Consider the following 24108-nt stretch of genomic DNA (forward strand, 5'->3'; position numbering starts at 1 on the left):
AAGATTATGACCAGGGGATTAACGGTTTTGTAGTCTGTTATGAAACAACAATAAATCCAGCTGGTTTAGTTCCAAAAAAGTTTATTCTCATATTTACAGTTTTGATATACAAAATTGTAACAGACTCAAAAACACAGAAGACAAAAGTCTTCATGAGAAAAGAACAAGAGCACAATGTTAAAAAAAAAAAAAAAAAAAGTGACAAGGATACCTGATAAATCTTGAAAGAAGATGAAGAAAAAAAAAAACATTCACATTCCTGAGCATGTTTTTGAAGAAGTTCAGGTCATACTTGACAAACCGCTGACAGAGTGGACTTTACCTCCCTCAAACACCTAAATCTTCTGCATGCACAACTTTAAACTGACAATGAGCGATCAAAGCCAGTGCAGACATTGTTTTCTTATGATACAAGAAGTACTAAGGCCCTGTGTCCATATCGCATTTTTTTTCCTGCAAGTCAGTGTTTTACCATTTTTTTTCCCATCGAGTGCTCTAAATGAGAATGGAGTGCATGCAAAAAACATACAACAGCAACAAAAAAACATCCAGCACCTTTTATCTGGGTGGACTGCTTTTTTTAAAATGCACCTGTTCAGAGCACCTTTAAGTTGAAAATCTCTCCACTTTTCAGAGACGTGCCTTGATGTCACAAACAGGGCAAACAGGAGTAAAGCATGAGCTTTAATTTGTTCCTCAAAATCTGTCACAATAGAAACACAAAACTAATCTGTGACAACAGATTGGACAGATGCTTGGTTGTGGCTGTGGGTGAGTGCGTTTTATCGCCGTACATTATAAACTAGTAAAGTAAGTCCCCTTGGCTTCTCCCGTTTAACTCAGGGTCCCCACAGTAAATCAAAGGTGGATCTTTATGCTGGATTTAGCTTTATGCTGGATGCCCTTCCTGACACAACTCCATATTACATGGAGAATGGGCAGGGGATGGTCTCGAACTGGAAAGTAGCATTTAACTGCTTGGCCACCACCCCTGGCTTTCACTCAATGCTTTTCTGCCGAAGGAATAGAAAACAAAACAATATAGGCACAGGGTCCAAATCCTATATAAAAGTCCACTGGTGCCAGCGATTATCCCCAGGTACCATAGCATGAAACAGATGAGCGTTTGTGCCTCCTCGTGGATGGAAACTTATTCCATCACAAATTACTTCTCCAGCCAAGACTGGTACCCACTCCTGCTTGGGGGACTGGGATGATGCACAGGAAGTGTCATCGCCGAGAACACAAACTGGTAGCTTGACCTGAAAAACTGCAAATGGGTCTAAATATTGGTAGTCCAACGCCTACCCTTCAATCTTCCTGCTCTGCATAATATAGAAAGTCTAAAAATGTAAAAATGCACACATGCTGCACCACTATGTCCAAGAGTGCACAAAACAACCTCACCTGCAGTGTTATTTAGTGTCTACATTTACTGAAATGAGCTCAATAAAATCTCACAACACAAATTTTACACTTTTCCTTCAAATAAAAATAAAGAAAGCTAGCCTTTACATCCTGATGAGAATGTGCAAAACAAATAAACCAACAACAACCATCAGGGTAACAATCTGCACCCCCCCCACCCACACCCACACACCACTACACCTGTATACACACTGGAGCAGTGACCTCTGAGTAGTACAGGTAACAATGTACATTTTTGAAACAGAACATGCAAGTGTAAGCATTATTTCGTGATAATGCAAATGAGCTTTTGACCTAAAGCAGGTTAAAATGTTATTTTCCTTCAGCCTCACAGTAGATCTGTGCATGTACGAGCACGTTATCCATACAGGAGGGGTGGAACAACACACCATGTATCGTGACAATCACATCCTGAGGTCTGAAATTAATCGTATTGTTTTTAAATGAGTATTGTGATACCATGAAATGTCAACTACTGCATATAAGAAAACGTTTCATCTTGCAGAAGAATCATAAATGTTTCATAAAATATGCAAATAGGAATCATAACATTGAGGATTACATTTTATACTTCAGAATATTTAGTTTGCTTTAAAGTTAAACATTCATCACAGATTACCTTCTACAAAAAGAGCAATTTAATTATGCATCATAATACGTATCAGTAGGTGTATTGTGGTTTGTATTACATCTTGGAAAATACTCCACCCCTACTGTACGGGCATATTATAGACTCTAACACACCAGCTCCCAAATTTGACTGTAATGTTCTTTAACCAAACGATGTTTGAAAAAACAAGTCAAAAGAGACATGCAGATATAAACATGGAAGCCCGTCTTAGTCCTGAGCTTTTGACTGTTGGCAGTCTGAAGTTAAGTGCAGGTTTGTGTGAAGCTTTGAAATGAGAAGCTTGTAAGAGGCGAGCTTGTGTGGCGGTGTGGGGAGTGGGTGATGGAACAGTGGCGTCCCACCCAAAGCATCACTTTGGATAAAGTCCCTCCTCAGTGGTGCTGCCTCTTTGATAAGTACCTACACAGTCACACAAAGTTCAGATTATGATGCTGGCATGGTGTGGTGAATTCAGGCAGGAATCACTCTGCATCATGTTGTCAAGTGTATATTTTTAACTGTTACAGTATTTTGTTGTGGGAGTTTGAGGAGCTTGAATGTTTATGTTCCATGCAGTATGCAAAGGCAGAAAATATTGGAATATTTTTGTGCTTCCTAAACTGATCACCTGTTCTGGAAGGGCGCTACATGCTTCTTTCTGGTTTATAACCTCACACGTCAGCTGCCTAACCACCATGCAAATTCCTTTTTTCTGAGATGAGTTAGGAAGCAGGTGAAGATTAGGATGAACTTTTCCTGAATTGCATTAAAAGATTGAAAATTTGAAAAATATTTCCCCTTCTGCACCACAGCTTTGCACTTCTGGAAATCTCATATTAGCAGAATTCTGATATGGTCCCTGTCCAATTCTGAAATGTTCTACTTTTGCACATTACATGGAACTGATGCAAGTGATGTGTTTAAGTTTACAGAGTGTGTATGTGTGTGTGTGTACCTCTCCCAGTGTTTGTGGTTGAGTCCAGTGAAGTCGTCAAGTTTGGCAATTTCTTTGAGGTACTGAGCCAGTTTGTAGAGTTCTCTGTCCTTATCCCGGTTAAGGTGTGCCTTCATAAAAGGTCGGATCTAACACATAAATAAAACTTTGGTATGACTAACCCCGGAACATTTCAATAAAACTTTGGATAACACACACAACAATGACAAAGATGCCTGAAATGATGACAGCAACCTACTTTCAATCCATTTTGTGGGTTCATGAGGAAGTTGCGGCCGATGTCATCAAACATAATGGTGTTGTTCCTGCTATAAAACTCTCCATACTTCCCCCAAATCACACCCAGAGGCTTCACCTGAACATATGCATCCCCCCCCAAAAAAACCCCCATAAAATTAGCATCAAATAAATTAATGCTATATTCTTTAAAAAAAGAAAAAAAAAGACAAGGACACCCTTGTCTAACAATCTAAGGGACATGACATTCCTGAGTGTGTGTCCTTCCCAAAGTGCAAGCACTTTGCCACAAAGACACTCCACTTTAAGTCACCAAAGGAAATGGTGTTGCTAAGTCAGCACATTTTAAGGAACAATAATTCATAATTAAGCAAATAATTAATGAACAATTTTCTGCATTTGAAATATTTTAAAGACCTACAAGGAAATGTTAGAAATGATTATATTATGAAGATATTATTCATTATTCCATGCTGGATATACAAAACTTATACACTTGTTTCTCTAAAAAAAATACATAAATAAATAAAATATAAGCACAAAACAAAACAACACTAAAGAAATAAATGCCAACAATAAAAGTACACTTGAACAATGCATAAAAATCCCAAGAGCTGATAATACAGAAAAAAGGTGCGACTATGGGTTTGTTTTTTTTCTCCTCTTGAAGAAGCATTTTTGACAGGTACAATTTATACTCCAGATAATACAGTTGTGAGTTTTAATCATTTTAATAAGGTTGTGTATTTCACTCTCTTTTTGGGGGGGGGGGTGAGTTTATGTCCTCACAGGCGTGGTAGCTTGTTGCTCTTAAGATGTTTGGCAGCACGGAGTGGAAATTATCAGGATCTTGCACAGCACTTCCATTACATGCCAATAGTAATAAATCAAGTACATTTAGGAACATGTGTCCTTTTATCTTTCTATAACTTTGCATGATGTTGTACAGCCCCTGTGGGGAAAAAGTTAGGTGCATGACCAAATAATATCTTTAAATATTAATAATAATTCTAAAGACTGCTTGAAAATTAAAGGCATGAATGCAAAAAAAAAAAAAAAAAATCCATACAAAAATAAAAACTGATGGGATCTGCAGTGTGTGCACAAACCTCCACCACTCCTCTCTTTGGGGTGTGTACTGTGATCATGGCTGCACTGTCCAACATGAACATGATCTTGTAGTTAGGGTTGTCTGTCACGCCGAGCTCCTAAGTACACGTTCACAAACACAAACACACGATTATTATCTTCTGTTCCTACGAACACAAATACTAAAAAAAGATTAAAAACAAGGCTGACACTGCCATCTTTTGGCTTCAGTGGAAATAGCAGTTGCACATAAGTCACAGGAGTTTACATTACTGAAGACAGCACAAAGAACACAAGGTGAACAAATGGAAAATTTACCTTCAGTTTTGCATCAATCCACTTCATGCTTGTAGCAGCTGGAAAAAAAATTACAAGTATGATATGTGTGTTCCATAACATGAAATGTTTCCATGATCACCGGCCTTGGAGGATGTTCATTCAGTTGTTTAATTTTGTAGAAAAAAAGCAGATCATAGACATGACACAAAACTAAAGTCATTTCAAATGGCAACTTTCTGGCTTTAAGAAACACTATAAGAAATCAGGAAAAAAAATAATGACAGTCAGTAACGGTTACTTTTTTAGACCAAGCAGAAGAAAAAATATGGAATCACTCAATTCTGAGGAAAAAATTATGGAATCACCATGTAAATTTTCATCCCCAAAACTAACACCTGCATCAAATCAGATCTGCTTGTTAGTCTGCATCTAAAAAGGAGTGATCACACCTTGGAGAGCTGTTGCACCAAGTGGACTGACATGAATCATGGCTCCAACACGAGAGATGTCAATTGAAACAAGGGAGAGGATTATCAAACTCTTAAAAGAGGGTAAATCATCACGCAATGTTGCAAAAGATGTTGGTTGTTCACAGTCAGCTGTGTTTAAACTCTGGACCAAATACAAACAACATGGGAAGGTTGTTAAAGGCAAACATACTGGTAGACCAAGGAAGACATCAAAGCATCAAGAAGAAAACTTAAAGCAATATGTCTCAAAAATCAAAAATACACAACAAAACAAATGAGGAACGAATGGGAGGAAACTGGAGTCAACGTCTGTGACCGAACTGTAAGAAACCACCTAAAGGAAATGGGATTTACATACAGAAAAGCTAAACGAAAGCCATCATTAACACCTAAACAGAAAAAAACAAGGTTAGAATGGGCTAAGGAAAAGCAATTGTGGACTGTGGATGACTGGATGAAAGTCATATTCAGTGATGAATCTCAAATCTGCATTGGGCAAGGTGATGATGCTGGAACTTTTGTTTGGTGCCGTTCCAATGAGATTTATAAATATGACTGCCTGAAGAGAACATGTAAATTTACACAGTCATTGATGATATGGGGCTGCATGTCAGGTAAAGGCACTGGGGAGATGGCTGTCATTACATCATCAATAAATGCACAAGTTTACGTTGACATTTTGGACACTTTTCTTATCCCATCAACTGAAAGGATGTTTGGGGATGATGAAATCATTTTTCAAGATGATAATGCATCTTGCCATAGAGCAAAACTGTGAAAACATTCCTTGCAAAAAGACACACAGGGTCAAAAAATAGTCCGGATCTTAATCCAATTGAAAATCTTTGGTGGAAGTTGAAGAAAATGGTCCATGACAAGGCTCCAACCTGCAAAGCTGATCTGGCAACAGCAATCAGAGAAAGTTGGAGCCAGATTGATGAAGAGTACTGTTTGTCACTCATTAAGTCCATGCCTCAGAGACTGCAAGCTGTTATAAAAGCCAGAGGTGGTGCAACAAAATACTAGTGATGTGTTGGAGCGTTCTTTTGTTTTTCATGATTCCATAATTTTTTCCTCAGAATTGAGTGATTCCATATTTTTTTTCCCTCTGCTTGGTCTAAAAAAGTAACCGTTACTGACTGCCACAATTTTTTTTTCCTGATTTCTTATAGTGTTTCTTAAAGCCAGAAAGTTGCCATTTGAAATGACTTTAGTTTTGTGTCATGTCTGTGATCTGCTTTTTTTCTACAAAATTAAACAAGTGAATGAACATCCTCCGAGACCGGTGATTCCATACTTTTTGCCAGGGGTTGTATATACACTCAACAAAAATATAAACGCAACACTTTTGGTTTTGCTCCCATTTTGTATGAGATGAACTCAAAGATCTAAAACTTTTTCCACATACACAATATCACCATTTCCCTCAAATATTGTTCACAAACCAGTCTAAATCTGTGATAGTGAGCACTTCTCCTTTGCTGAGATAATCCATCCCACCTCACAGGTGTGCCATATCAAGATGCTGATTAGACACCATGATTAGTGCACAGGTGTGCCTTAGACTGCCCACAATAAAAGGCCACTCTGAAAGGTGCAGTTTTATCACACAGCACAATGCCACAGATGTCGCAAGATTTGAGGGAGCGTGCAATTGGCATGCTGACAGCAGGAATATCAACCAGACCTGTTGCTCGTGTATTGAATGTTCATTTCTCTACCATAAGCCGTCTCCAAAGGCGTTTCAGAGAATTTGGCAGTACATCCAACCAGCCTCACAACCGCAGACCACGTGTAACCACACCAGCCCAGGACCTCCACATCCAGCATGTTCACCTCCAAGATCGTCTGAGACCAGCCACTCGGACAGCTGCTGAAACAATCGGTTTGCATAACCAAAGAATTTCTGCACAAACTGTCAGAAACCGTCTCAGGGAAGCTCATCTGCATGCTCGTTGTCCTCATCGGGGTCTCGACCTGACTCCAGTTCGTCGTCGTAACCGACTTGAGTGGGCAAATGCTCACATTCGCTGGCGTTTGGCACGTTGGAGAGGTGTTCTCTTCAACTCTATGCGAAGGAGATGTGTTGCACTGCATGAGGCAAATGGTGGTCACACCAGATACTGACTGGTATCCCCCCCCAGTAAAACAAAACTGCACCTTTCAGAGTGGCCTTTTATTGTGGACAGTCTAAGGCACACCTGTGCACTAATCATGGTGTCTAATCAGTATCTTGATATGGCACACCTGTGAGGTGGGATGGATTATCACAGCAAAGGAGAAGTGCTCACTATCACAGATTTCGACTGGTTTGTGAACAATATTTGAGGGAAATGGTGATATTGTGTATGTGGAAAAAGTTTTAGATCTTTGAGTTCATCTCATACAAAATGGGAGCAAAACCAAAAGTGTTGCGTTTATATTTTTGTTGAGTATATATACGAGGTTTATTAGAAAAGTATCCGACCTTATTATTTTTTTCAAAAACCATATGGATTTGAATCACGTGTGATTACATCAGACATGCTTGAACCCTCGTGGGCATGCGAGAGTTTTTTCATGCCTGTCGGTTACGTCATTCGCCTGTGGGCAGTCTTTGAGTGAGGAGTGGCCCACCCTCTCGTCGATTTTTTCATTGTTTAGGAATGGCTCAGAGACTGCTGCTTTGTTCCATCAAAATTTTTTCAAAACTGTAAGGCACAACTGAGTGGACACCATTCGATAAATTCAGCTGGTTTTCGGTAAAAATTTTAACGGCTGATGAGAGATTTTGGTCTGGTAGTGTCGCCGTAAGGACAGCCCACGGCGCCTGACGGCGATCTGCACTTCGAGGCGGCAGCGTCTCGCCGTTTCAAGTTGAAAACTTCCACATTTCAGGCTCTGTTGACCCAGGAAGTCGTCAGAGAACAGAGAACTTTCAGAAGAAGTCGGCATGAGGAGTTTATTCGGACATTCCATTGTTAACGGACATTTTGTAATGAAAGAACGTGCGGGTCGCATGTCGGGCCAGACCCGACCCGGGGGGGGTCGCGACAGGAATAACACCTCCGTTGGAAACCTTAACGGGCAAGGTGGAACATGCCCAAGCTGTTAAACAGTTTCTCAGTTACTCACTTGTTGAAAGCCATCAAAAGCCGCCTGAATTTTACAAATGGTTTTCAACACGGAGGTGTTTTTCCTGTCGCGGCGCACACAGATTCGCAGAGTCGTCAATTAAAAAATGTCCTTAAACAGTGGAATGTCCGCATAAAGTCCTCATGCCGGCCTCTTCTGAATCTTCTCTGTTCTCTCACAACGTCCTGGGTGAATTAAGCCTTAAATTAAGATGTTTTCAGGTCGAAACAGGCCGATGACGGCGCCTGGAAGTGCTGCATGACGTCCCGCTCCTTGGGAAGTCCTTACACCGACAGAAACACCCCATAATCTCTCATCAGCCGTTAAACTTTTCACTGAAAACCAGCTTAATTTCTCGAATAGTGTCCACTCGGATATTCCTCACAGGTCCAGAAAAAATTTTGAGAAAGCAACGCACGCCATCTCGAGCAGCGTGTGAAACAAAGGAATTCAGCCGAGAGGGCGGGACCACATCTCACTCAAGGCCTGCCCACAGGGAAATGACGTCACCGACACGCGTGAAAAAACTCACACATGCGCACGAGGGCTCAAGCATGATTGGTGTAATTGCACGTCATTCAAATCCATATAGTTAAAAAAAAATAAATAAAAGGGTCGGTTTATTATCTAATAGACCTCGTGTGTATATATATATATATATATATATATATATATATATATATATATATTTATTAAGTGTGATCTGTCAGTGAGCAGAGATGCCATGAAAATACACAAGAAAACTAAATGAAAAGAAACCGACATACACCAGATCACAATATCATAGTCCTCGTAGGCTGACGTCAGAAACTCGTGAAGGAATGGCCTCATCAGTTCCTGGCCCGTTTCTGCACACGACTTGTGATCTAAACAAACAGCAGTTAAACAAGGGGTTAGAGGAGCGCCTCATCAAGTAAAACATGTAAATGCTGAAAAAGTGAAACATCAAACATGGCCATGGCAGGTGGTAACGCCTACGGCCTCCTTCCCTACACTTCAATCCCGGCCTGGCCTCACGTCCTGTGCACCAGCATGGACTCCCAAAATTTTCTGTATATTTGTATTGTTAATTGTGTCGGTAGCATGGCCGAAGCAGAGGGTCACCCCTTTGAGTCTGGTCTGCTTGAGGTTTCTTCCTCAAATCATCAGAGGGAGTTTTTCCCTACCACTGGTGCCTGTGTGTTCGCTCTAGGGGTTGGTAAGGTTAGACCATACTTGTGTGAAGCATCTTGAGGCAACTTTGTTGTGATTTGGCGCTATATAAATGAAATAAATTGAAATTAAATTGAATCCAAGATGTCAGTCGTGTGATCTAACCACATCGGCTGCATGGAGTCTATGCTGTGCTGAACATTTTACAGACAGGATAATGTTACAGAAAAGATCAGACATTACTCAGATTCAACAATGACCGAAACGTTGTCCAAAAACTGGAAAACTTCTGTTTGTTCACCTCAGTGCTTCACTTCAGCTCCAGGACACAACCAAAGATGTCATGAGTCTTTGCTGCCTTGAGTCACTCTCCTTATTGTGCTTTGTCACACATGTGACACAATCTATTTTAGACAGGACACATTTGTAACCCACTTCCACACAAAACAAGCTTGATGCTTATGTCTGGTGTTAGGAACCTTAAGCCGACATCAGCTTAGCTAACATTGGTGTAGCGCTGTTAATTTACAAATGTTAGTGTTCCACCATGAAGCTCTGTCTGTCACAGTAAAACTTTACGTGACTAGTGATAGTCAGGTGATGGTCTAGTGGTTAAGGTGTTGGGCTTGAGTCCAGAAGATCATGGGTTCAAATCCCCACCTGACTGGAAAATCACTAAGGCCCCTTGGGCAAGGCCTTTAATCCCCTATTGCTCCCGGTGTGTAGTGAGCGCCTTGTATGGCAGCACCCTGACATCGGGGTGAATGTGAGGCATAATTGTAAAGCGCTTTGAGCGTCTGATGCAGATGGAAAAGCGCTATATGAATGCAGTCCATTTACGTGATTGCCGATGCTTTTACATTACAAAATCAAGAAAACACAGCTTGAAACATGCCATTTTCCTCTCTGCAGCAATAACAACAACAACAACATGAGGTGTTTTCAGCAGTTCTCAGTTGACTCCCATTATTTAAAGTGTCCATACTACACATTTCAAGTTTGACAGCTGCGAGGTTTGGCTCCGCGGAAAAATTAATTTATACACGACTGCCAAAAAAGAGCTTAAGGGGTTTGAAAAGCTGCCAAATATCAATTATGACATGTTTTAAAATAACTTCATATTTGTAGCCAAAAAAAAACCTCAAACAATGATGTAATGTATTCTTATATATGTATCGACAGTCTATCGTTTTTCGATGTTGACTGGTTGGTGTGTCTACACTTTAGACGATCGTTCATGTGCAGCCAGTCCAGCTTTAGAACGGCAAAATCGTCCACAACGTCTGCACTGGTACGTTGACTGAGTCACGGGTGTGTGCCTTCGCTTGTGAGCAGCTTGGTATTCCTGCAGGCGCTTATTTTCAATCACAGTGATGGACTTCCTGATTATGTCCTGCCATAGAGGTCTTATAGCTGCTTGTTCTTCCCACGTATCAGGGTCAATGTTATACTTCATGTGTCGCTTCAACACATCTTTGTAGCGCAGCTTCTGACCACCTCTGCTTCGTCTACCAGATGCCAGCTCACCATAAAAGACTATTTTGGGCAGTCTCTCATCTGGCATCCTCCTAACATGGCCTGCCCATCTCAGATGAGCTGTTGTGATCAGTGCTTCAGCGCTGACTGTCTTAGCTCGGCTCAACACATCCACATCGGGAATTCTGTCTTGCCACCTGATATGCATGATTGCTCGTAAGTGACGCAACTGGACTTGCATGAGTTTTTTGATGTGGCATCTATAGAGAGTCATTGTGTCAGTTGAGTATAGCAGGGTCTGCAACACAGCGATGTTGTATACTTTAATCTTAGTTTGTAGCTTAATATCATGGCAGGACCACAGTCGTCTGTGTAAGGCTCCAAAAGCTTTTGTTGCCGACTGTATTCTTCTCTCAATTTCAGCATCCGATGAGCTGTTATTGGTAACTGTGCTCCCCAGATATGTGAAGCTGTTGACAGTTCTCAAGACTTCTCCACTGACAGTTATGTCCGGTCTGCCTAGGTTCTTGCTGTCTGGAGGAGGCTGAAACAGCAGTTCAGTCTTTGAAGTATTTATCTTTAATCTGAACTGTGTTGCAGCCGCATGGAATCGGTCCACAATCTCTTGGATATCAGCAGGATCTGTGGCAACCAGAGCAGAATCATCCGCATATAGTAATTTTCTGATACAGATGCTTCTTGTTTTTGTTTCAGCCCTCAGACGTGCCAGGTTAAAGAGTTTTCCATCTGTACGCGAACAAATGTAGACACCTTTGGTGAGGTTTTCAGACATAGTTTCCAGGACAGCAGCTAGGTAGAGTGTGAAGAGTGTTGGTGCAAATACACAGCCCTGTTTAACGCCATGGTTGACCTGGAAAGGCTCACTGATGTCACTTCCGATCGACACGCATCCCGACAATCCATCATGAAACTGCCTGGTCATATTGACAAACCTCTCTGGACAACCATGAGTACCTTCCACAGTGTTTCCCTGCTGACAGTGTAAAAGGCCTTCGAAAAGTCCACAAAAACGATGTACAGGGGTTGATGTTGTTCTGCTGCTTTCTCCTGAAGTTGTCAAAGGGAGAATATCATATCTGCTGTAGATCTTCCAGTTCTGAAACCACACTGGCTTTCTGGGAGAATCCTCTCAGAGAGTATCTTTAACCTGTTGAGCATGATCTTTGCAAGGACTTTGCCAGCAATTGAAAGAAGAGATATGCCTCGGTGGTTACCACAGTCACTCCGATCTCCCTTCTTTATGTAGATGGTGACTATAAGGGCATCTTTAAAATCTTGAGGAAGTTGTTTTTGCCAACAGGTGCTGTACAGTGCGAGTAGTTGGTTCTTTAGCGCCTGGCCACCTTGTTTCAGGACCTCTGAAGGGATGCCACCTTGACCTGGGGCTTTGCCTCTTCTGGTCTCTTTCAGTGCCTTTTCTAGCTCTTCCATGATAATGGGAGCAGACAGCTCTTCTTTTGTGGGACGAACTGGGAGATTGATAACAGCATTTTCGTCAGCAGTGCCCTGTTGATTAAGCAGGTTTTGAAAGTGTTCTTTCCATCGCTCGGTGATATCTTTCACGTCAGTCAGTAAGGTACCATCAGTGGATTTTACTGGAGCTATGGCATTAGTTCTTAGGCCGTAGACTGCTCTCAGGGCTGAGAATAGGCCTTGGGAGTCATTCTTATCTGCAAGGTTTTGTAGCTCTTCAGCCTTGTTGTTCCACCAGCTGTCTTTCATGGTACGTACCATTCTCTGTACCCTGGCTTTGGCTGACAGAAAGACTGCTTTACTTCTGGTCGTGTTTTCTGACAGGTGTTGTTGGTAGGCTTTGTTCTTTGCAGCAAGAAGTTCTTGGATGTCCTCATCATGTTCCTGGAACCAGTCCGGAGTCTTGCGCTTTGGAATACCCAAAACCTCTTTTGCTGTGTTGTGGGCAGTTGTTCTTAGCTTGTCCCACATCTCCTCAATGTTACCTGGTTCCTCCAAGTTGATTTTGCAAAGCCAGTTCCACTACCGACAGAAAAGACTTCTGGTAATCACTGCATTCTAACTTTGTGATGTCAAGTTTCTTTGGAGCTACACTGGGGGTTTTTCTCTTTGGTAGTGAAATCTTGAGTTTCACCTGTGATCTAACTAGGTAGTGATCCGTGGAGCATTCTGCACCCTACAGTGCTTTTGTTGAAAGAACTTCTGGCAGGTCAGACTTGCGAGTGATAACATAGTCAAGCAAATGAAAGTGCTTGGACCTTGGGTGCATCCAGGTGTAGTAGTTCTTATCCGGTTGATTGAAGTAAGTGTTGGTAATACACAAACCATGCTGTGTGCAAAAGTTCAGCAGCATCTCGCCATTGGAGTTCTGGTTGCCCTTACCAAACTTGCCGATCACATCAGCATAAGTAGTGCAGTCTCTTCCTACTCGAGCATTAAAGTCCCTAGGAGTAGTAGTTTATCAACAGGGGAAACAGCATCGACAACTGCAGCAAGTTCTTGGTAGAAGGCTTCTTTCTCTTCATCAGTGTAATTCATAGTAGGTGCATAAATATTGATCAAGCTCAGAAATCTGTATTTGGCAATTGGGATTCTGAGCTGCATTAGTCTCTCAGAGACTCCACGAGGGAGAGTTGGCAGCTTGTCTGCTAAGTTATTCGAAACAGCAAACGCGACACCTGCCTCCTTCCTTCCATCGGTCTTACCTATCCAGTAGAAAGTGTGTGTACTTTCTCTGATTTGCCCTTGCCCATCCAGCCTAGTCTCCTGCAGAGCTGCAATGTCAATTGCATATCTAGCAAGTTCCTTTGCTATCAGGGCTGATCTCCTCTCTGGTCGCGAATTACCATCGAGCATAGTCCTCACATTCCATGAGGCCACCATGAGCCGAAATTTCTTCATTTTCGCACAGCTATAGTGAAGACCCGTTGGCTGTGGTATGCTAACCAGGTTGAATGAGTACAGCAAGCCTTGTTTACCCCACCTTTTCTAGGGGCTTCCCCGGAGGGGTGCGGGCAGTGCACTACCTGAATAGGGCTGCCCGGACGCTCACACAGCTGCCCCAGCCTGCTGTTGCTCTATCAGCAAGACTGTGACCATCTAATGCAAGCCACCTGTGTGCAGAGCTCATGCTAGCAGCTTCCAGCTCCTCAGGCCTGCCACCGTCACACTTGCTCCATCGCCACAGGTCTTCCATGCCTCACCTCCATCCATCATTCTCCACCCACTGCCCTCCTCTTGTCGCATCTCTCTGCTTCACACCAACACGCCTTGCACAGTAGTAAAGGAAGACGGTGTCGTGCCCCCACCGCACATCCTCTCTGGACTTCCACACCAGGTTCTAGAGGTGCACGTAGGTGCAACAAAGCTAGGTGGTGAGGAAGTTGCCCCGCAGTGGTCGCTAACTGACCAGGTGGTCCTGCCGAGTACATCAATTATAGTGATGTTCGCCTAGCACCATGATAGCCTTGCTGGTATCAGGTATTCTTAAAGACATAACAAATACACTTTGAGTGACTGAGAAACTATCTGTTCCCGTGCCCCGTTTCTTCCAAGGGAAAGGAGCTGCTGCTGAGTCTGTCAATCAATCAATCAATCAATTTTTTTATATAGCGCCAAATCACAACAAACAGTTGCCCCAAGACGCTTTATATTGTAAGGCAAGGCCATACAATAATTATGTAAAACCCCAACGGTCAAAACGACCCCCTGTGAGCAAGCACTTGGCTACAGTGGGTAGGAAAAACTCCCTTTTAACAGGAAGAAACCTCCAGCAGAACCAGGCTCAGGGAGGGGCAGTCTTCTGCTGGGACTGGTTGGGGCTGAGGGAGAGAACCAGGAAAAAGACATGCTGTGGAGGGGAGCAGAGATCGATCACTAATGATTAAATGCAGAGTGGTGCATACAGAGCAAAAAGAGAAAGAAACAGTGCATCATGGGAACCCCCCAGCAGTCTACGTCTATAGCAGCATAACTAAGGGATGGTTCAGGGTCACCTGATCCAGCCCTAACTATAAGCTTTAGCAAAAAGGAAAGTTTTAAGCCTAATCTTAAAAGTAGAGAGGGTGTCTGTCTCCCTGATCTGAATTGGGAGCTGGTTCCACAGGAGAGAAGCCTGAAAGCTGAAGGCTCTGCCTCCCATTCTACTCTTACAAACCCTAGGAACTACAAGTAAGCCTGCAGTCTGAGAGCGAAGCGCTCTATTGGGGTGATATGGTACTACAAGGTCCCTAAGATAAGATGGGACCTGATTATTCAAAACCTTATAAGTAAGAAGAAGAATTTTAAATTCTATTCTAGAATTAACAGGAAGCCAATGAAGAGAGGCCAATATGGGTGAGATATGCTCTCTCCTTCTAGTCCCCGTCAGTACTCTAGCTGCAGCATTTTGAATTAACTGAAGGCTTTTTAGGGAACTTTTAGGACAACCTGATAATAATGAATTGCAATAGTCCAGCCTAGAGGAAATAAATGCATGAATTAGTTTTTCAGCATCACTCTGAGACAAGACCTTTCTGATTTTAGAGATATTGCGTAAATGCAAAAAAGCAGTCCTACATATTTGTTTAATATGCGCTTTGAATGACATATCCTGATCAAAAATGACTCCAAGATTTCTCACAGTATTACTAGAGGTCAGGGTAATGCCATCCAGAGTAAGGATCTGGTTAGACACCATGTTTCTAAGATTTGTGGGGCCAAGTACAATAACTTCAGTTTTATCTGAGTTTAAAAGCAGGAAATTAGAGGTCATCCATGTCTTTATGTCTGTAAGACAATCCTGCAGTTTAGCTAATTGGTGTGTGTCCTCTGGCTTCATGGATAGATAAAGCTGGGTATCATCTGCGTAACAATGAAAATTTAAGCAATACCGTCTAATAATACTGCCTAAGGGAAGCATGTATAAAGTGAATAAAATTGGTCCTAGCACAGAACCTTGTGGAACTCCATAATTAACTTTAGTCTGTGAAGAAGATTCCCCATTTACATGAACAAATTGTAATCTATTAGACAAATATGATTCAAACCACCGCAGCGCAGTGCCTTTAATACGTATGGCATGCTCTAATCTCTGTAATAAAATTCCACACCGCTTTTAAAAATGGAGGAGCAGCATCATTGCTGACCAGTTGTTCTGTCTTCCATGGACTATGTTGGTGTGTCTCTGAGCATGCAGCATTTAAGAAAAAGACTTCTGTTGACACAGGTGACAGAAATCTAAAACGGGCAGTCACAGCCCTAAATTTAGCATAGAGCAGGGAACGTATACACATACAGAAATTTAAAGATGTTAAACATCAAAGTCCAAACATATTTAACTGCCAGTGCAAATGAAAAACTGGCCTTCATAATATAAAGGGAAAAACAAGTGGAAAATAAGTGCTGAATGACACAGCCTACATTACAACGCAAAAGTGACCATGGCTGGTATCAGATAATGTGTATGGGATAAATAACAGACAGACAAATGTAAGAACTGCACCAATGACCACTTACGGGAGCACAGAACCTTATCAAATTGATTTTTTTTTCATTAGTAAAGAAGAGGCTGTAATTATAAAGGTACAAATGGATTTGTTTTAGTTGTGATGTGTTAATAACACAAGCTGCCTATTTTTCATTATTACAGTCAGGCCCAAAATTTTATTTATTTTTTAAGTTGGCAATTTTGCCTCTGTACAACACTACAATGTAAATAAATTGAAGCCTGTAATGTAGATTTTTGCTTTAATTAAAGTTGTTTAACAAAAATATCACATTAATCATTAAGGAATTATGGCCATTTGTATTTGCAATAGCTCCACTTTCACAGGTTGTATATAACTGAACAAACTCCATACAAGTAAGAGGAGAGAAGTAAACACTGTATCAGCACCAGGCCCACTGGGGCTCATCTCCGGAACAAAGTCTATGACTCCCCCTGTAGGGGGCATCATGCCATCGCAGAGCACTTCCCCAGTTACAGTTATTGTCAGAGAAAATGCTGATGAAGCATCTTGTTGGAGGACACAGACAGATAGTAGGACCAGGAATTAAACCCATATTGGTAGTCCAACTCCTCTACCCCACTGAGCTGCCTGCTATACAATAAATACTACTGTTAACACAAATCATCACTTTTACAGGAAGTTTTCTTTAGACAAGTCAAAAAATGGACACAGGAACATTTCCAAGTCACTGAATATATCCTGGACTTCATTAACGTCAACCAAATATAAACAGTATGATACTGTAAATCTGTCTGGAGTTCTCAAAAACTGAGTGACTGTGCAAGAAGAAGAGTGGTGAGGGAAGCCGCCAAGATACCCATGACAGCTCTGAAGGAGTTATAGGCTACTGTGGCTATGATTAAAAATGAAGAAAAAAAAAACACAACAACAACAACAACAACTGTTTTGTGCCACCAGTCATAATATCATGGTGCAGTGGAACAGAGCAGCATTTTGACACAAGAAAACACCAAATCTTGGCTCAAGTCTCCCACTTGTTCTTTGTAAGGTAATTCTTCTCTGTGCCATTCCACCATGAAGCCAAATAAATGATTGCAAATCCACTTCATGCTACAGAATCATGGAGATAAACTCGGGCACCAAAGGGCCTCAAGGACTCTATAGGACTTCTTCTTTTGTCACTGTCCAAATCTGACTGTAATACAAACACTTGATGTACATACACGTTTATGGCAAACATTTACTGTATTTGCATTGTTATTATGATTTAATAACCCATATTGTCAGTGGTACCAAAGTCTGATTCATATAAACAGTAAAACTCACCAAACAGTGTGTAGTCCACATCCAGCACCAGAAGCTTCTTCCCTTCTCTGGGGGGGTTCAACTCCTCCACCTTATAATCTTTCACTCTACGAGCTATTTTAGCCAGATTCTCCTCTCTGCAGGAACAGAGCAAGTACGTACACACAGAAAGGTACGTTCACACACAGATGTATATTTATACATATGAAATCAATTCTGATCACTAACTCACTTTTATTATCTGGACACTTAGTTCCATCATCTTTGTTCTGCATGTTTGCCAATTCTCTGATGTACTTTATTTATTTGATCTTTCTTGTTAATAGTATTAAATTATTGATTAGCTTAAAGTAGATTAAGTATTGCTCTAATTCTCTCCTTTAAGAAGGTCAAAAACAGAGCATGATGAACTGCTGATTATTAGGTCTTAATGGGGTTTAATTTTTTGTCCTTCCAAGTCTGCTCATATTTAATGAGCAATCAGTGTTTTTCACTGCAGTCTTAAGGTGCCCTGACACTTGCATGACTTTGATGCACGCAATTGCACGCACATCATCATGACAATCCCGCCCGCTGTGTTCCCAGCTGGACGCCGTGCTTTGTTCCACTGGCTGTCACGCTCTCTGCGCTGGATGCTGCGTATATAGAATAATTATTTCGTAGCAGATTAATCATTTTCTCTGCAAGTTGGCTGCTGAAAACACCTTTAATCGCTTCCTGAATCACAGAGGAGCACTCCAGCCGGAGCTGTTCACGCGCGCGCTGAACGATGTGGAGAAAGCCTTTGGAGCAGTCTAAAAAGGTAATTATTTGTCATGTTTACATTGTCATGGCTTGGTAAAACAGTTGCATGTTCTTTCCTTCTTGTGTGCAGCTGCAAAACTATGTTTATGATAGATTTAACATCTCATTATAATCGTTCAGACAAGCTGTGCTCTGATGCGATGTCCTGACACAACCACTCGCACCGTTCACTTCTTTACTCGACTTGACAAGCTGCGCGTAGTGTTGACGAACAGATCACGCCACATTGCATGACATTTATGCATGAAAGACTTTTTGAACATTTCAAAATTCTCTTTGCGCAGTTGCACACGCCCCTCTCACGTTCAGTCTACACCCGTTAAAGATGAGTTTACTCTCCTGCACAACACAGGGCATGCAAGTGTGTGCATCAAAGTTGTACAAGTGTCAGGGCACCTTTACTTCTACAAACAAAGACTAAGCACGCACACACACACACACACACACACACACACACACACACACACACACACACACACACACACACACACAATCTGACCTGTTCTCGACTTCAATGACCTCTTCTTCAATGTCAAAATCATTCACCACATCATCATTCTCTGGTGGAGGGGCTAAGACCTCTTCCTACACAAAAGAAAACACAAGAACTGAACATCTCTAGCAAACATATCAGCCAAAGCAGTACTGAGTGGGGTCATACTCTGTTAAATGAGTTTTTCCCTCAAGTAACTATGAATGCAGTTTCATGTAAAACATTATCAAAGACTCACAGTTCTATGCATATGAAAGGATACATTTTAAGCAAAAATTATGTCTGAAGCAGCTGATTATGACTGAATGAACTCAATTCCTGTTTAAGATGTGCTCAATGAGTTTATCTGTGTTCTGTGTGACACCCCCACATTCGATGGGAGGACAGAGAAATTTCCACTCCTGCAAGGCAGAGTGGGCGTGGCCAGCAGTTAATTTCTATTTCAAACAGCCACACAAAGAGGCCATTTTTAGGGACCATGAAGTGGGTGTTTTTACAAAGGTCCATTTCGATCAGTAGAACTGGACTTACTTCAGAGATATTATCAACGTTTACAGGAACGACCCTGTAATTGGCCTTCTCAGCCACTGGAGTAAAAACTCACCTGGCTCATGCAGCTACATATGCAGTGATGTGATAATTCCAAACAGTTTTAGCCATAACATAGATTTCCTCACTCCTCCTCCACAATTCGAATCCTCTCTGGACTTTGTCCATCAAGAACAAATCCAAAAACACCTGTACTTCCTCGCCGGTCCATCTGTTTCCTCTGCTAGCTATATTCTGTATTAGTTCTCCTGCTCTTGTTTCACTTGTCTGGCTTGTTATTTATTGTTGTCATGTTCTCCTGTATGAGTAAATGACCAACCAGCATCAAGCGCCACCAAACGGTTTTTCAGTGCCATTCAAAAATGTACCGTGGAGCAGAGACTTTGTTTTTTCCCTGAAAATCACCTTTCAGACGAGGTCCCTGCAGTAGAAACATGCATAAAAGTGTTGGACTCCTTAAAATGGCCCGCGGGTTCCTGAGATGAGAATGGGCTGAATGCATAACCTCTGCCTTTCACAGATATTATTAGCTGGAAATCTTAATTTCAGATTTGAAGACAGCTGGTGACCTATACCATTTGGCCCCATCCACTGCCCATAGAACAGTGCACCAGACCCTTTACGCTCTCCTTGTGGGTGGTGAACCCACACGGAGGTGACACCATGTTTTTTCAGGCTGAGCCCAACAAAGCCACACAGATGTAGATCTGTCCACCAGGCGCTGAACTGTGAGCTCCTGCCGCAGGCCTGACTCCAAGAAGAGGCTCTGGGTTCCCTAATCCAGGGGAGGAGACTCCTTCATTATATAATATACCCAATAGAGGGTCTTTCTGGATTGCTCTTTGTCTCCTCACCTCTGATACAAGCGGCAGAAATTAGATTCCTTCTTTGGGTATTTGGGTTGACACTCCAGGACAGAGCTTTACTATCCGGGAGGGACTCAGACTAGAACAGCTGCTTCTTCACAAAGCAAGGAGCCAGCTGAAGTGGTCTGGGCATCTGGTGAGGATGTCCCTTAGTCGTCTCCCTATGGCGGTCTTCCAGGCACATCCTACTGGGGAAAGGTCCCGGGGGAGACCCAGTACACACTGAATGTGTTTGTGAATGTGTTTGTCTATATGTGGCCCTGCGACAGACTGACGTCCTCACACCCTAAAGTGATTTAAGCATGTCCTAATATGTAATGATTTGCTTATTCATCAGTTTTATATCTCCACAAATTACTTATATTTACACGGGTCACATATGTTGCTTCAACTCCAGGACATTTTTCACTATTTTGGGACATTGCTCTAATTGAAAGAGTAATTGAGACTAATGGATAATAACAACAAACATTAACTGTCATCCTACTTAGAAGTCGAGTTAGAAATCTACTCGTTAGACTCTGCCACCTACTAGGCCCTCCTCTCTGGTTCCCATCATCATGATCTTGGTGTTTGGCTTCAGTTTTAGGGATCCCAGCTTCACCTCATCCTCTGCAGGCTTTCCTAGATGACAAAATAAAGCAAATAAAGGTAAGGAGAAAAGAGGGCTTCATCATAATCATGCATTATAATTGACATCCATGCTCTGTCCCTTCTTCTTTCTTCCTCTTTTTTCTTTTTTTTTTATATTTAGGAGTACCTTAGTATACACTAGTAGAGTTCCACCTTAGATTTGGAATGTATAATAGAAGATATACCTTACTGAATTTTCATGCAGATAAGACAAAGAGAAATCTACATATTTTGACATATACTGTGAAACATCAGAATCGCATGACACTATTATCGACATTGATTAGTTTGGGTTTTTAGTTACATTCTTCTGTTTATCTTTAGTTTGGGTTTTTAGTTACATTCTTCTGTTTATCTTGCCGAAAGCAGGATTATTTGAAAGGCCATTGCTATTGATGCGGTACTGTACGCAATCCATTAATTGCTATGAATATATAGTGGATATAGTACTGTATCAATAGCCACTTCATACTTGAAAAGCTGTCTGCAGTTGTCCACAAAATGTGGAGGAATAAAGACTCTTATCACGAGTAAGAACTCATTGCATTCTGGTTCTGACCAAGATCTCGATGTGGATTCTACATCATTCTCATACTTTCTCAAACACAGTGAAATGAAACATTTGCAGGACATGACAGAGGTTGCCACTTCCTTCCCACATGAGTTTGGTCAGCTTGAGGTTTCTTCGTACAGTAAAAGAAAACACCAAGTCAAGTGAGTTTTCCTTACCACTGTTGCCTACGCACTTGTTGTGAGGGGTGGGTAAAGTTAGGTCTTAGCACCTTAGGATGACTTATGTTGTGATTTAATGATATATAAATTATTTGAATTGGCACTCTAAGAATGTAGATTTGCATCATACACTTGTGAAGTCTGATGACTGCTCACCTTTGACTTTGAGCCCCAGCAGCTTCTGTCTCTCTGGCAGCACCCCAGTTAAAGTCTTAATAGACTGTTTCAGGTCCATGACAGTGTCCTCCTCAGACAGAGAACTGATGGAGAACTCCTGACCTCCCCACTTTATGATGACTGACACGGACATGGCTCACACCGGCTCTCCACACTCATACACACAGTGGGCTGCAGCTGCAGTTCGGGATGCAAGTGCACAAACACGTGCACACGCTTCCAAGCAAATACTTCCAGCTGGAGCAACAAAAGCAACCATGCAGACTTCCACCTGGCACAGAGAGAACAATGTAACAAGATAAGGAAAAATCAAAACAAAAACAAAACACTTGAGACCAAGAACACGGCACGTGTGTGGGTTAATACAACGACAGTGCTGAATAAAAGCAAAACATGTTGACATTTGTTAGCATGAGGTGGCTAACATTGCTTAGCAATGATGTAAACATACAAGAACGCCGGCTAACGGTAGCTAACTGAGCTAAAGTGTGTCGACATACTTACCGAGTGCAGAAAACCAATACGTAATACTCAGCAAACACAGTGTAACGCCTTTAAAAATTGAATGAATGAAGTTTGTCAGCCGCTTCATTCATCCATCCAAAGGCACACTTTGCGCTTCCGAGCGTGACGTCACGAACACTGCCGGTAGTGACGTCTCAGGCAGAAAAAAACAGCAGCGTCGACAGATAATAAATATGTATGGAAGCCCGTTTGTGCCACTTGAAAAAAAGGTTTTTTGATTAATTGCGAGATAGTAACTCAGAACTGTGAGATAATAAGTCAGAATTGCGAGATACTATCTCGCAATTAAAACTTTTTTTCAAGTGGCACAGAATTGTGAGATAATAAGTCAGAATTGCGAGATACTATCTCACAATTAATCAAAAAAACTTTTTTTCAAGTTGCACAAACGGGCTTCCATATTAATAATAATAATAATAATAATAATAATAATAATTATTATTATTATTATTATTATTATTATTATTATAATGATTATTATTATTATTGTTGTTATTATTATTATTATTATTTATTTGTTTGTTTATTTATTTATGAGTGTGATAAAAAAGTGTACAGTAGCACATAAAAGCACACATCATACATAAATAGAAATACAAAAACTGCCAGAAATATAAAAATGTCCTAATGAAATTTTAAATGAACATCTGGTGAAAATCATGAGACTTGGGAAATTACTCCATATATGTACTGACTTGTCTGATAAAACTATATTTCCGATAATAAGTGTCCAATAGTACATAAAAGCACACATTTTATATATATATATATAGAGAGAGAGAGAGAGAGAGAGAGAGAGAGAGAGAGAGAGAGAGAGAGAGAGAGAGAGAGAGAGAGAGAGAGAGATTTTAAGTGTGGTCTGTCAGTGAGCAGAGATGCCATGAAAATACACAAGAAAACTAAATGAAAAGAAACAGACATACACCAGATCACAATATCATAGTCCTCATAGGCTGACGTCAGAAACTCGTGAAGGAATGATCTCATCAGTTCCTGGCCTATATATATATATATATATATATATATATATATATATATATATATATATATATATATATATATATATATATATATATATAAATGTTCAGAAATATTTAAAAGTGTAATAATTGGCATTAAATGAAACATCTGGTGAAAGAATCATGTGACTTGGTGCGGAAGACATATTCCAAAACATGAATTCTGTAGGACAGGTAGAGATATACAGGTGTTGCTCATATAATTAGAATATCATGAAAAAGTTGATTTATTTCAGTAATTCCATTCAAAAAGTGAAACTTGTATACATTCATTCCACACAGACTGATGCAGTTCAAGTGTTTATTTTAATTCTGATAATTATAACTGACAACTAATGAAAACCCCAAATTCAATATCTCAGAAAATTAGAATATTGTGAAAAGGTTCACTACTGAAGACACCTGGTGTCACACTCTAATCAGCTAATTAACTCAAAACACCTGCAAAGGCCTTTAAATGGTCTCTCAGTCTTGTTCTGTAGGCTACACAATCACAGGGAAGACTGCTGACTTGACGTCTTGCCTGGGCTAAAGACAAAAAGGACTGGACTGCTGCTGAGTGGCCCAAAGTTATGTTCTCTGATGAAAGTAAATTTTGTATTTCCTTTGGAAATCAAGGTCCCAGAGTCTGGAGGAAGAGAGGAGAGTCACAGAATCCATGTTGCTTGAGGTCCAGTGTAAACTTTCCACAGCCAGTGATGGTTTGGGGTGCCATGTCATCTGCTGCTGTTGGTCCACTGTGTTTTCTGAG

At 41.2% G+C, this 24108-nt stretch overlaps 1 protein-coding gene across 1 annotated transcript; it reads right to left on the bottom strand.

The window, feature by feature from the left end:
- Nucleotides 1-325: 325 nt before the first annotated feature.
- On the bottom strand, nucleotides 326-22450 carry ublcp1 (ubiquitin-like domain containing CTD phosphatase 1). The gene is made up of 11 exons (XM_034178110.1): nucleotides 22318-22450; nucleotides 21793-22084; nucleotides 20804-20895; nucleotides 18863-18948; nucleotides 17581-17696; nucleotides 8950-9048; nucleotides 4638-4675; nucleotides 4340-4438; nucleotides 3232-3348; nucleotides 2994-3121; nucleotides 326-2458 (listed from the first exon to the last, which is right to left on the bottom strand). Exons 2-11 carry the CDS (start codon nucleotides 21944-21946, stop codon nucleotides 2431-2433), a joined length of 957 nt encoding a protein of 318 aa, XP_034034001.1. The 5' UTR covers nucleotides 21947-22084; nucleotides 22318-22450; the 3' UTR covers nucleotides 326-2430.
- Nucleotides 22451-24108: the final 1658 nt, after the last annotated feature.

The sequence above is a fragment of the Thalassophryne amazonica genome, chromosome 9, assembly GCF_902500255.1.
Source record: "Thalassophryne amazonica chromosome 9, fThaAma1.1, whole genome shotgun sequence".
In the NCBI taxonomy this organism is placed as follows: Eukaryota; Metazoa; Chordata; class Actinopteri; order Batrachoidiformes; family Batrachoididae; genus Thalassophryne; species Thalassophryne amazonica.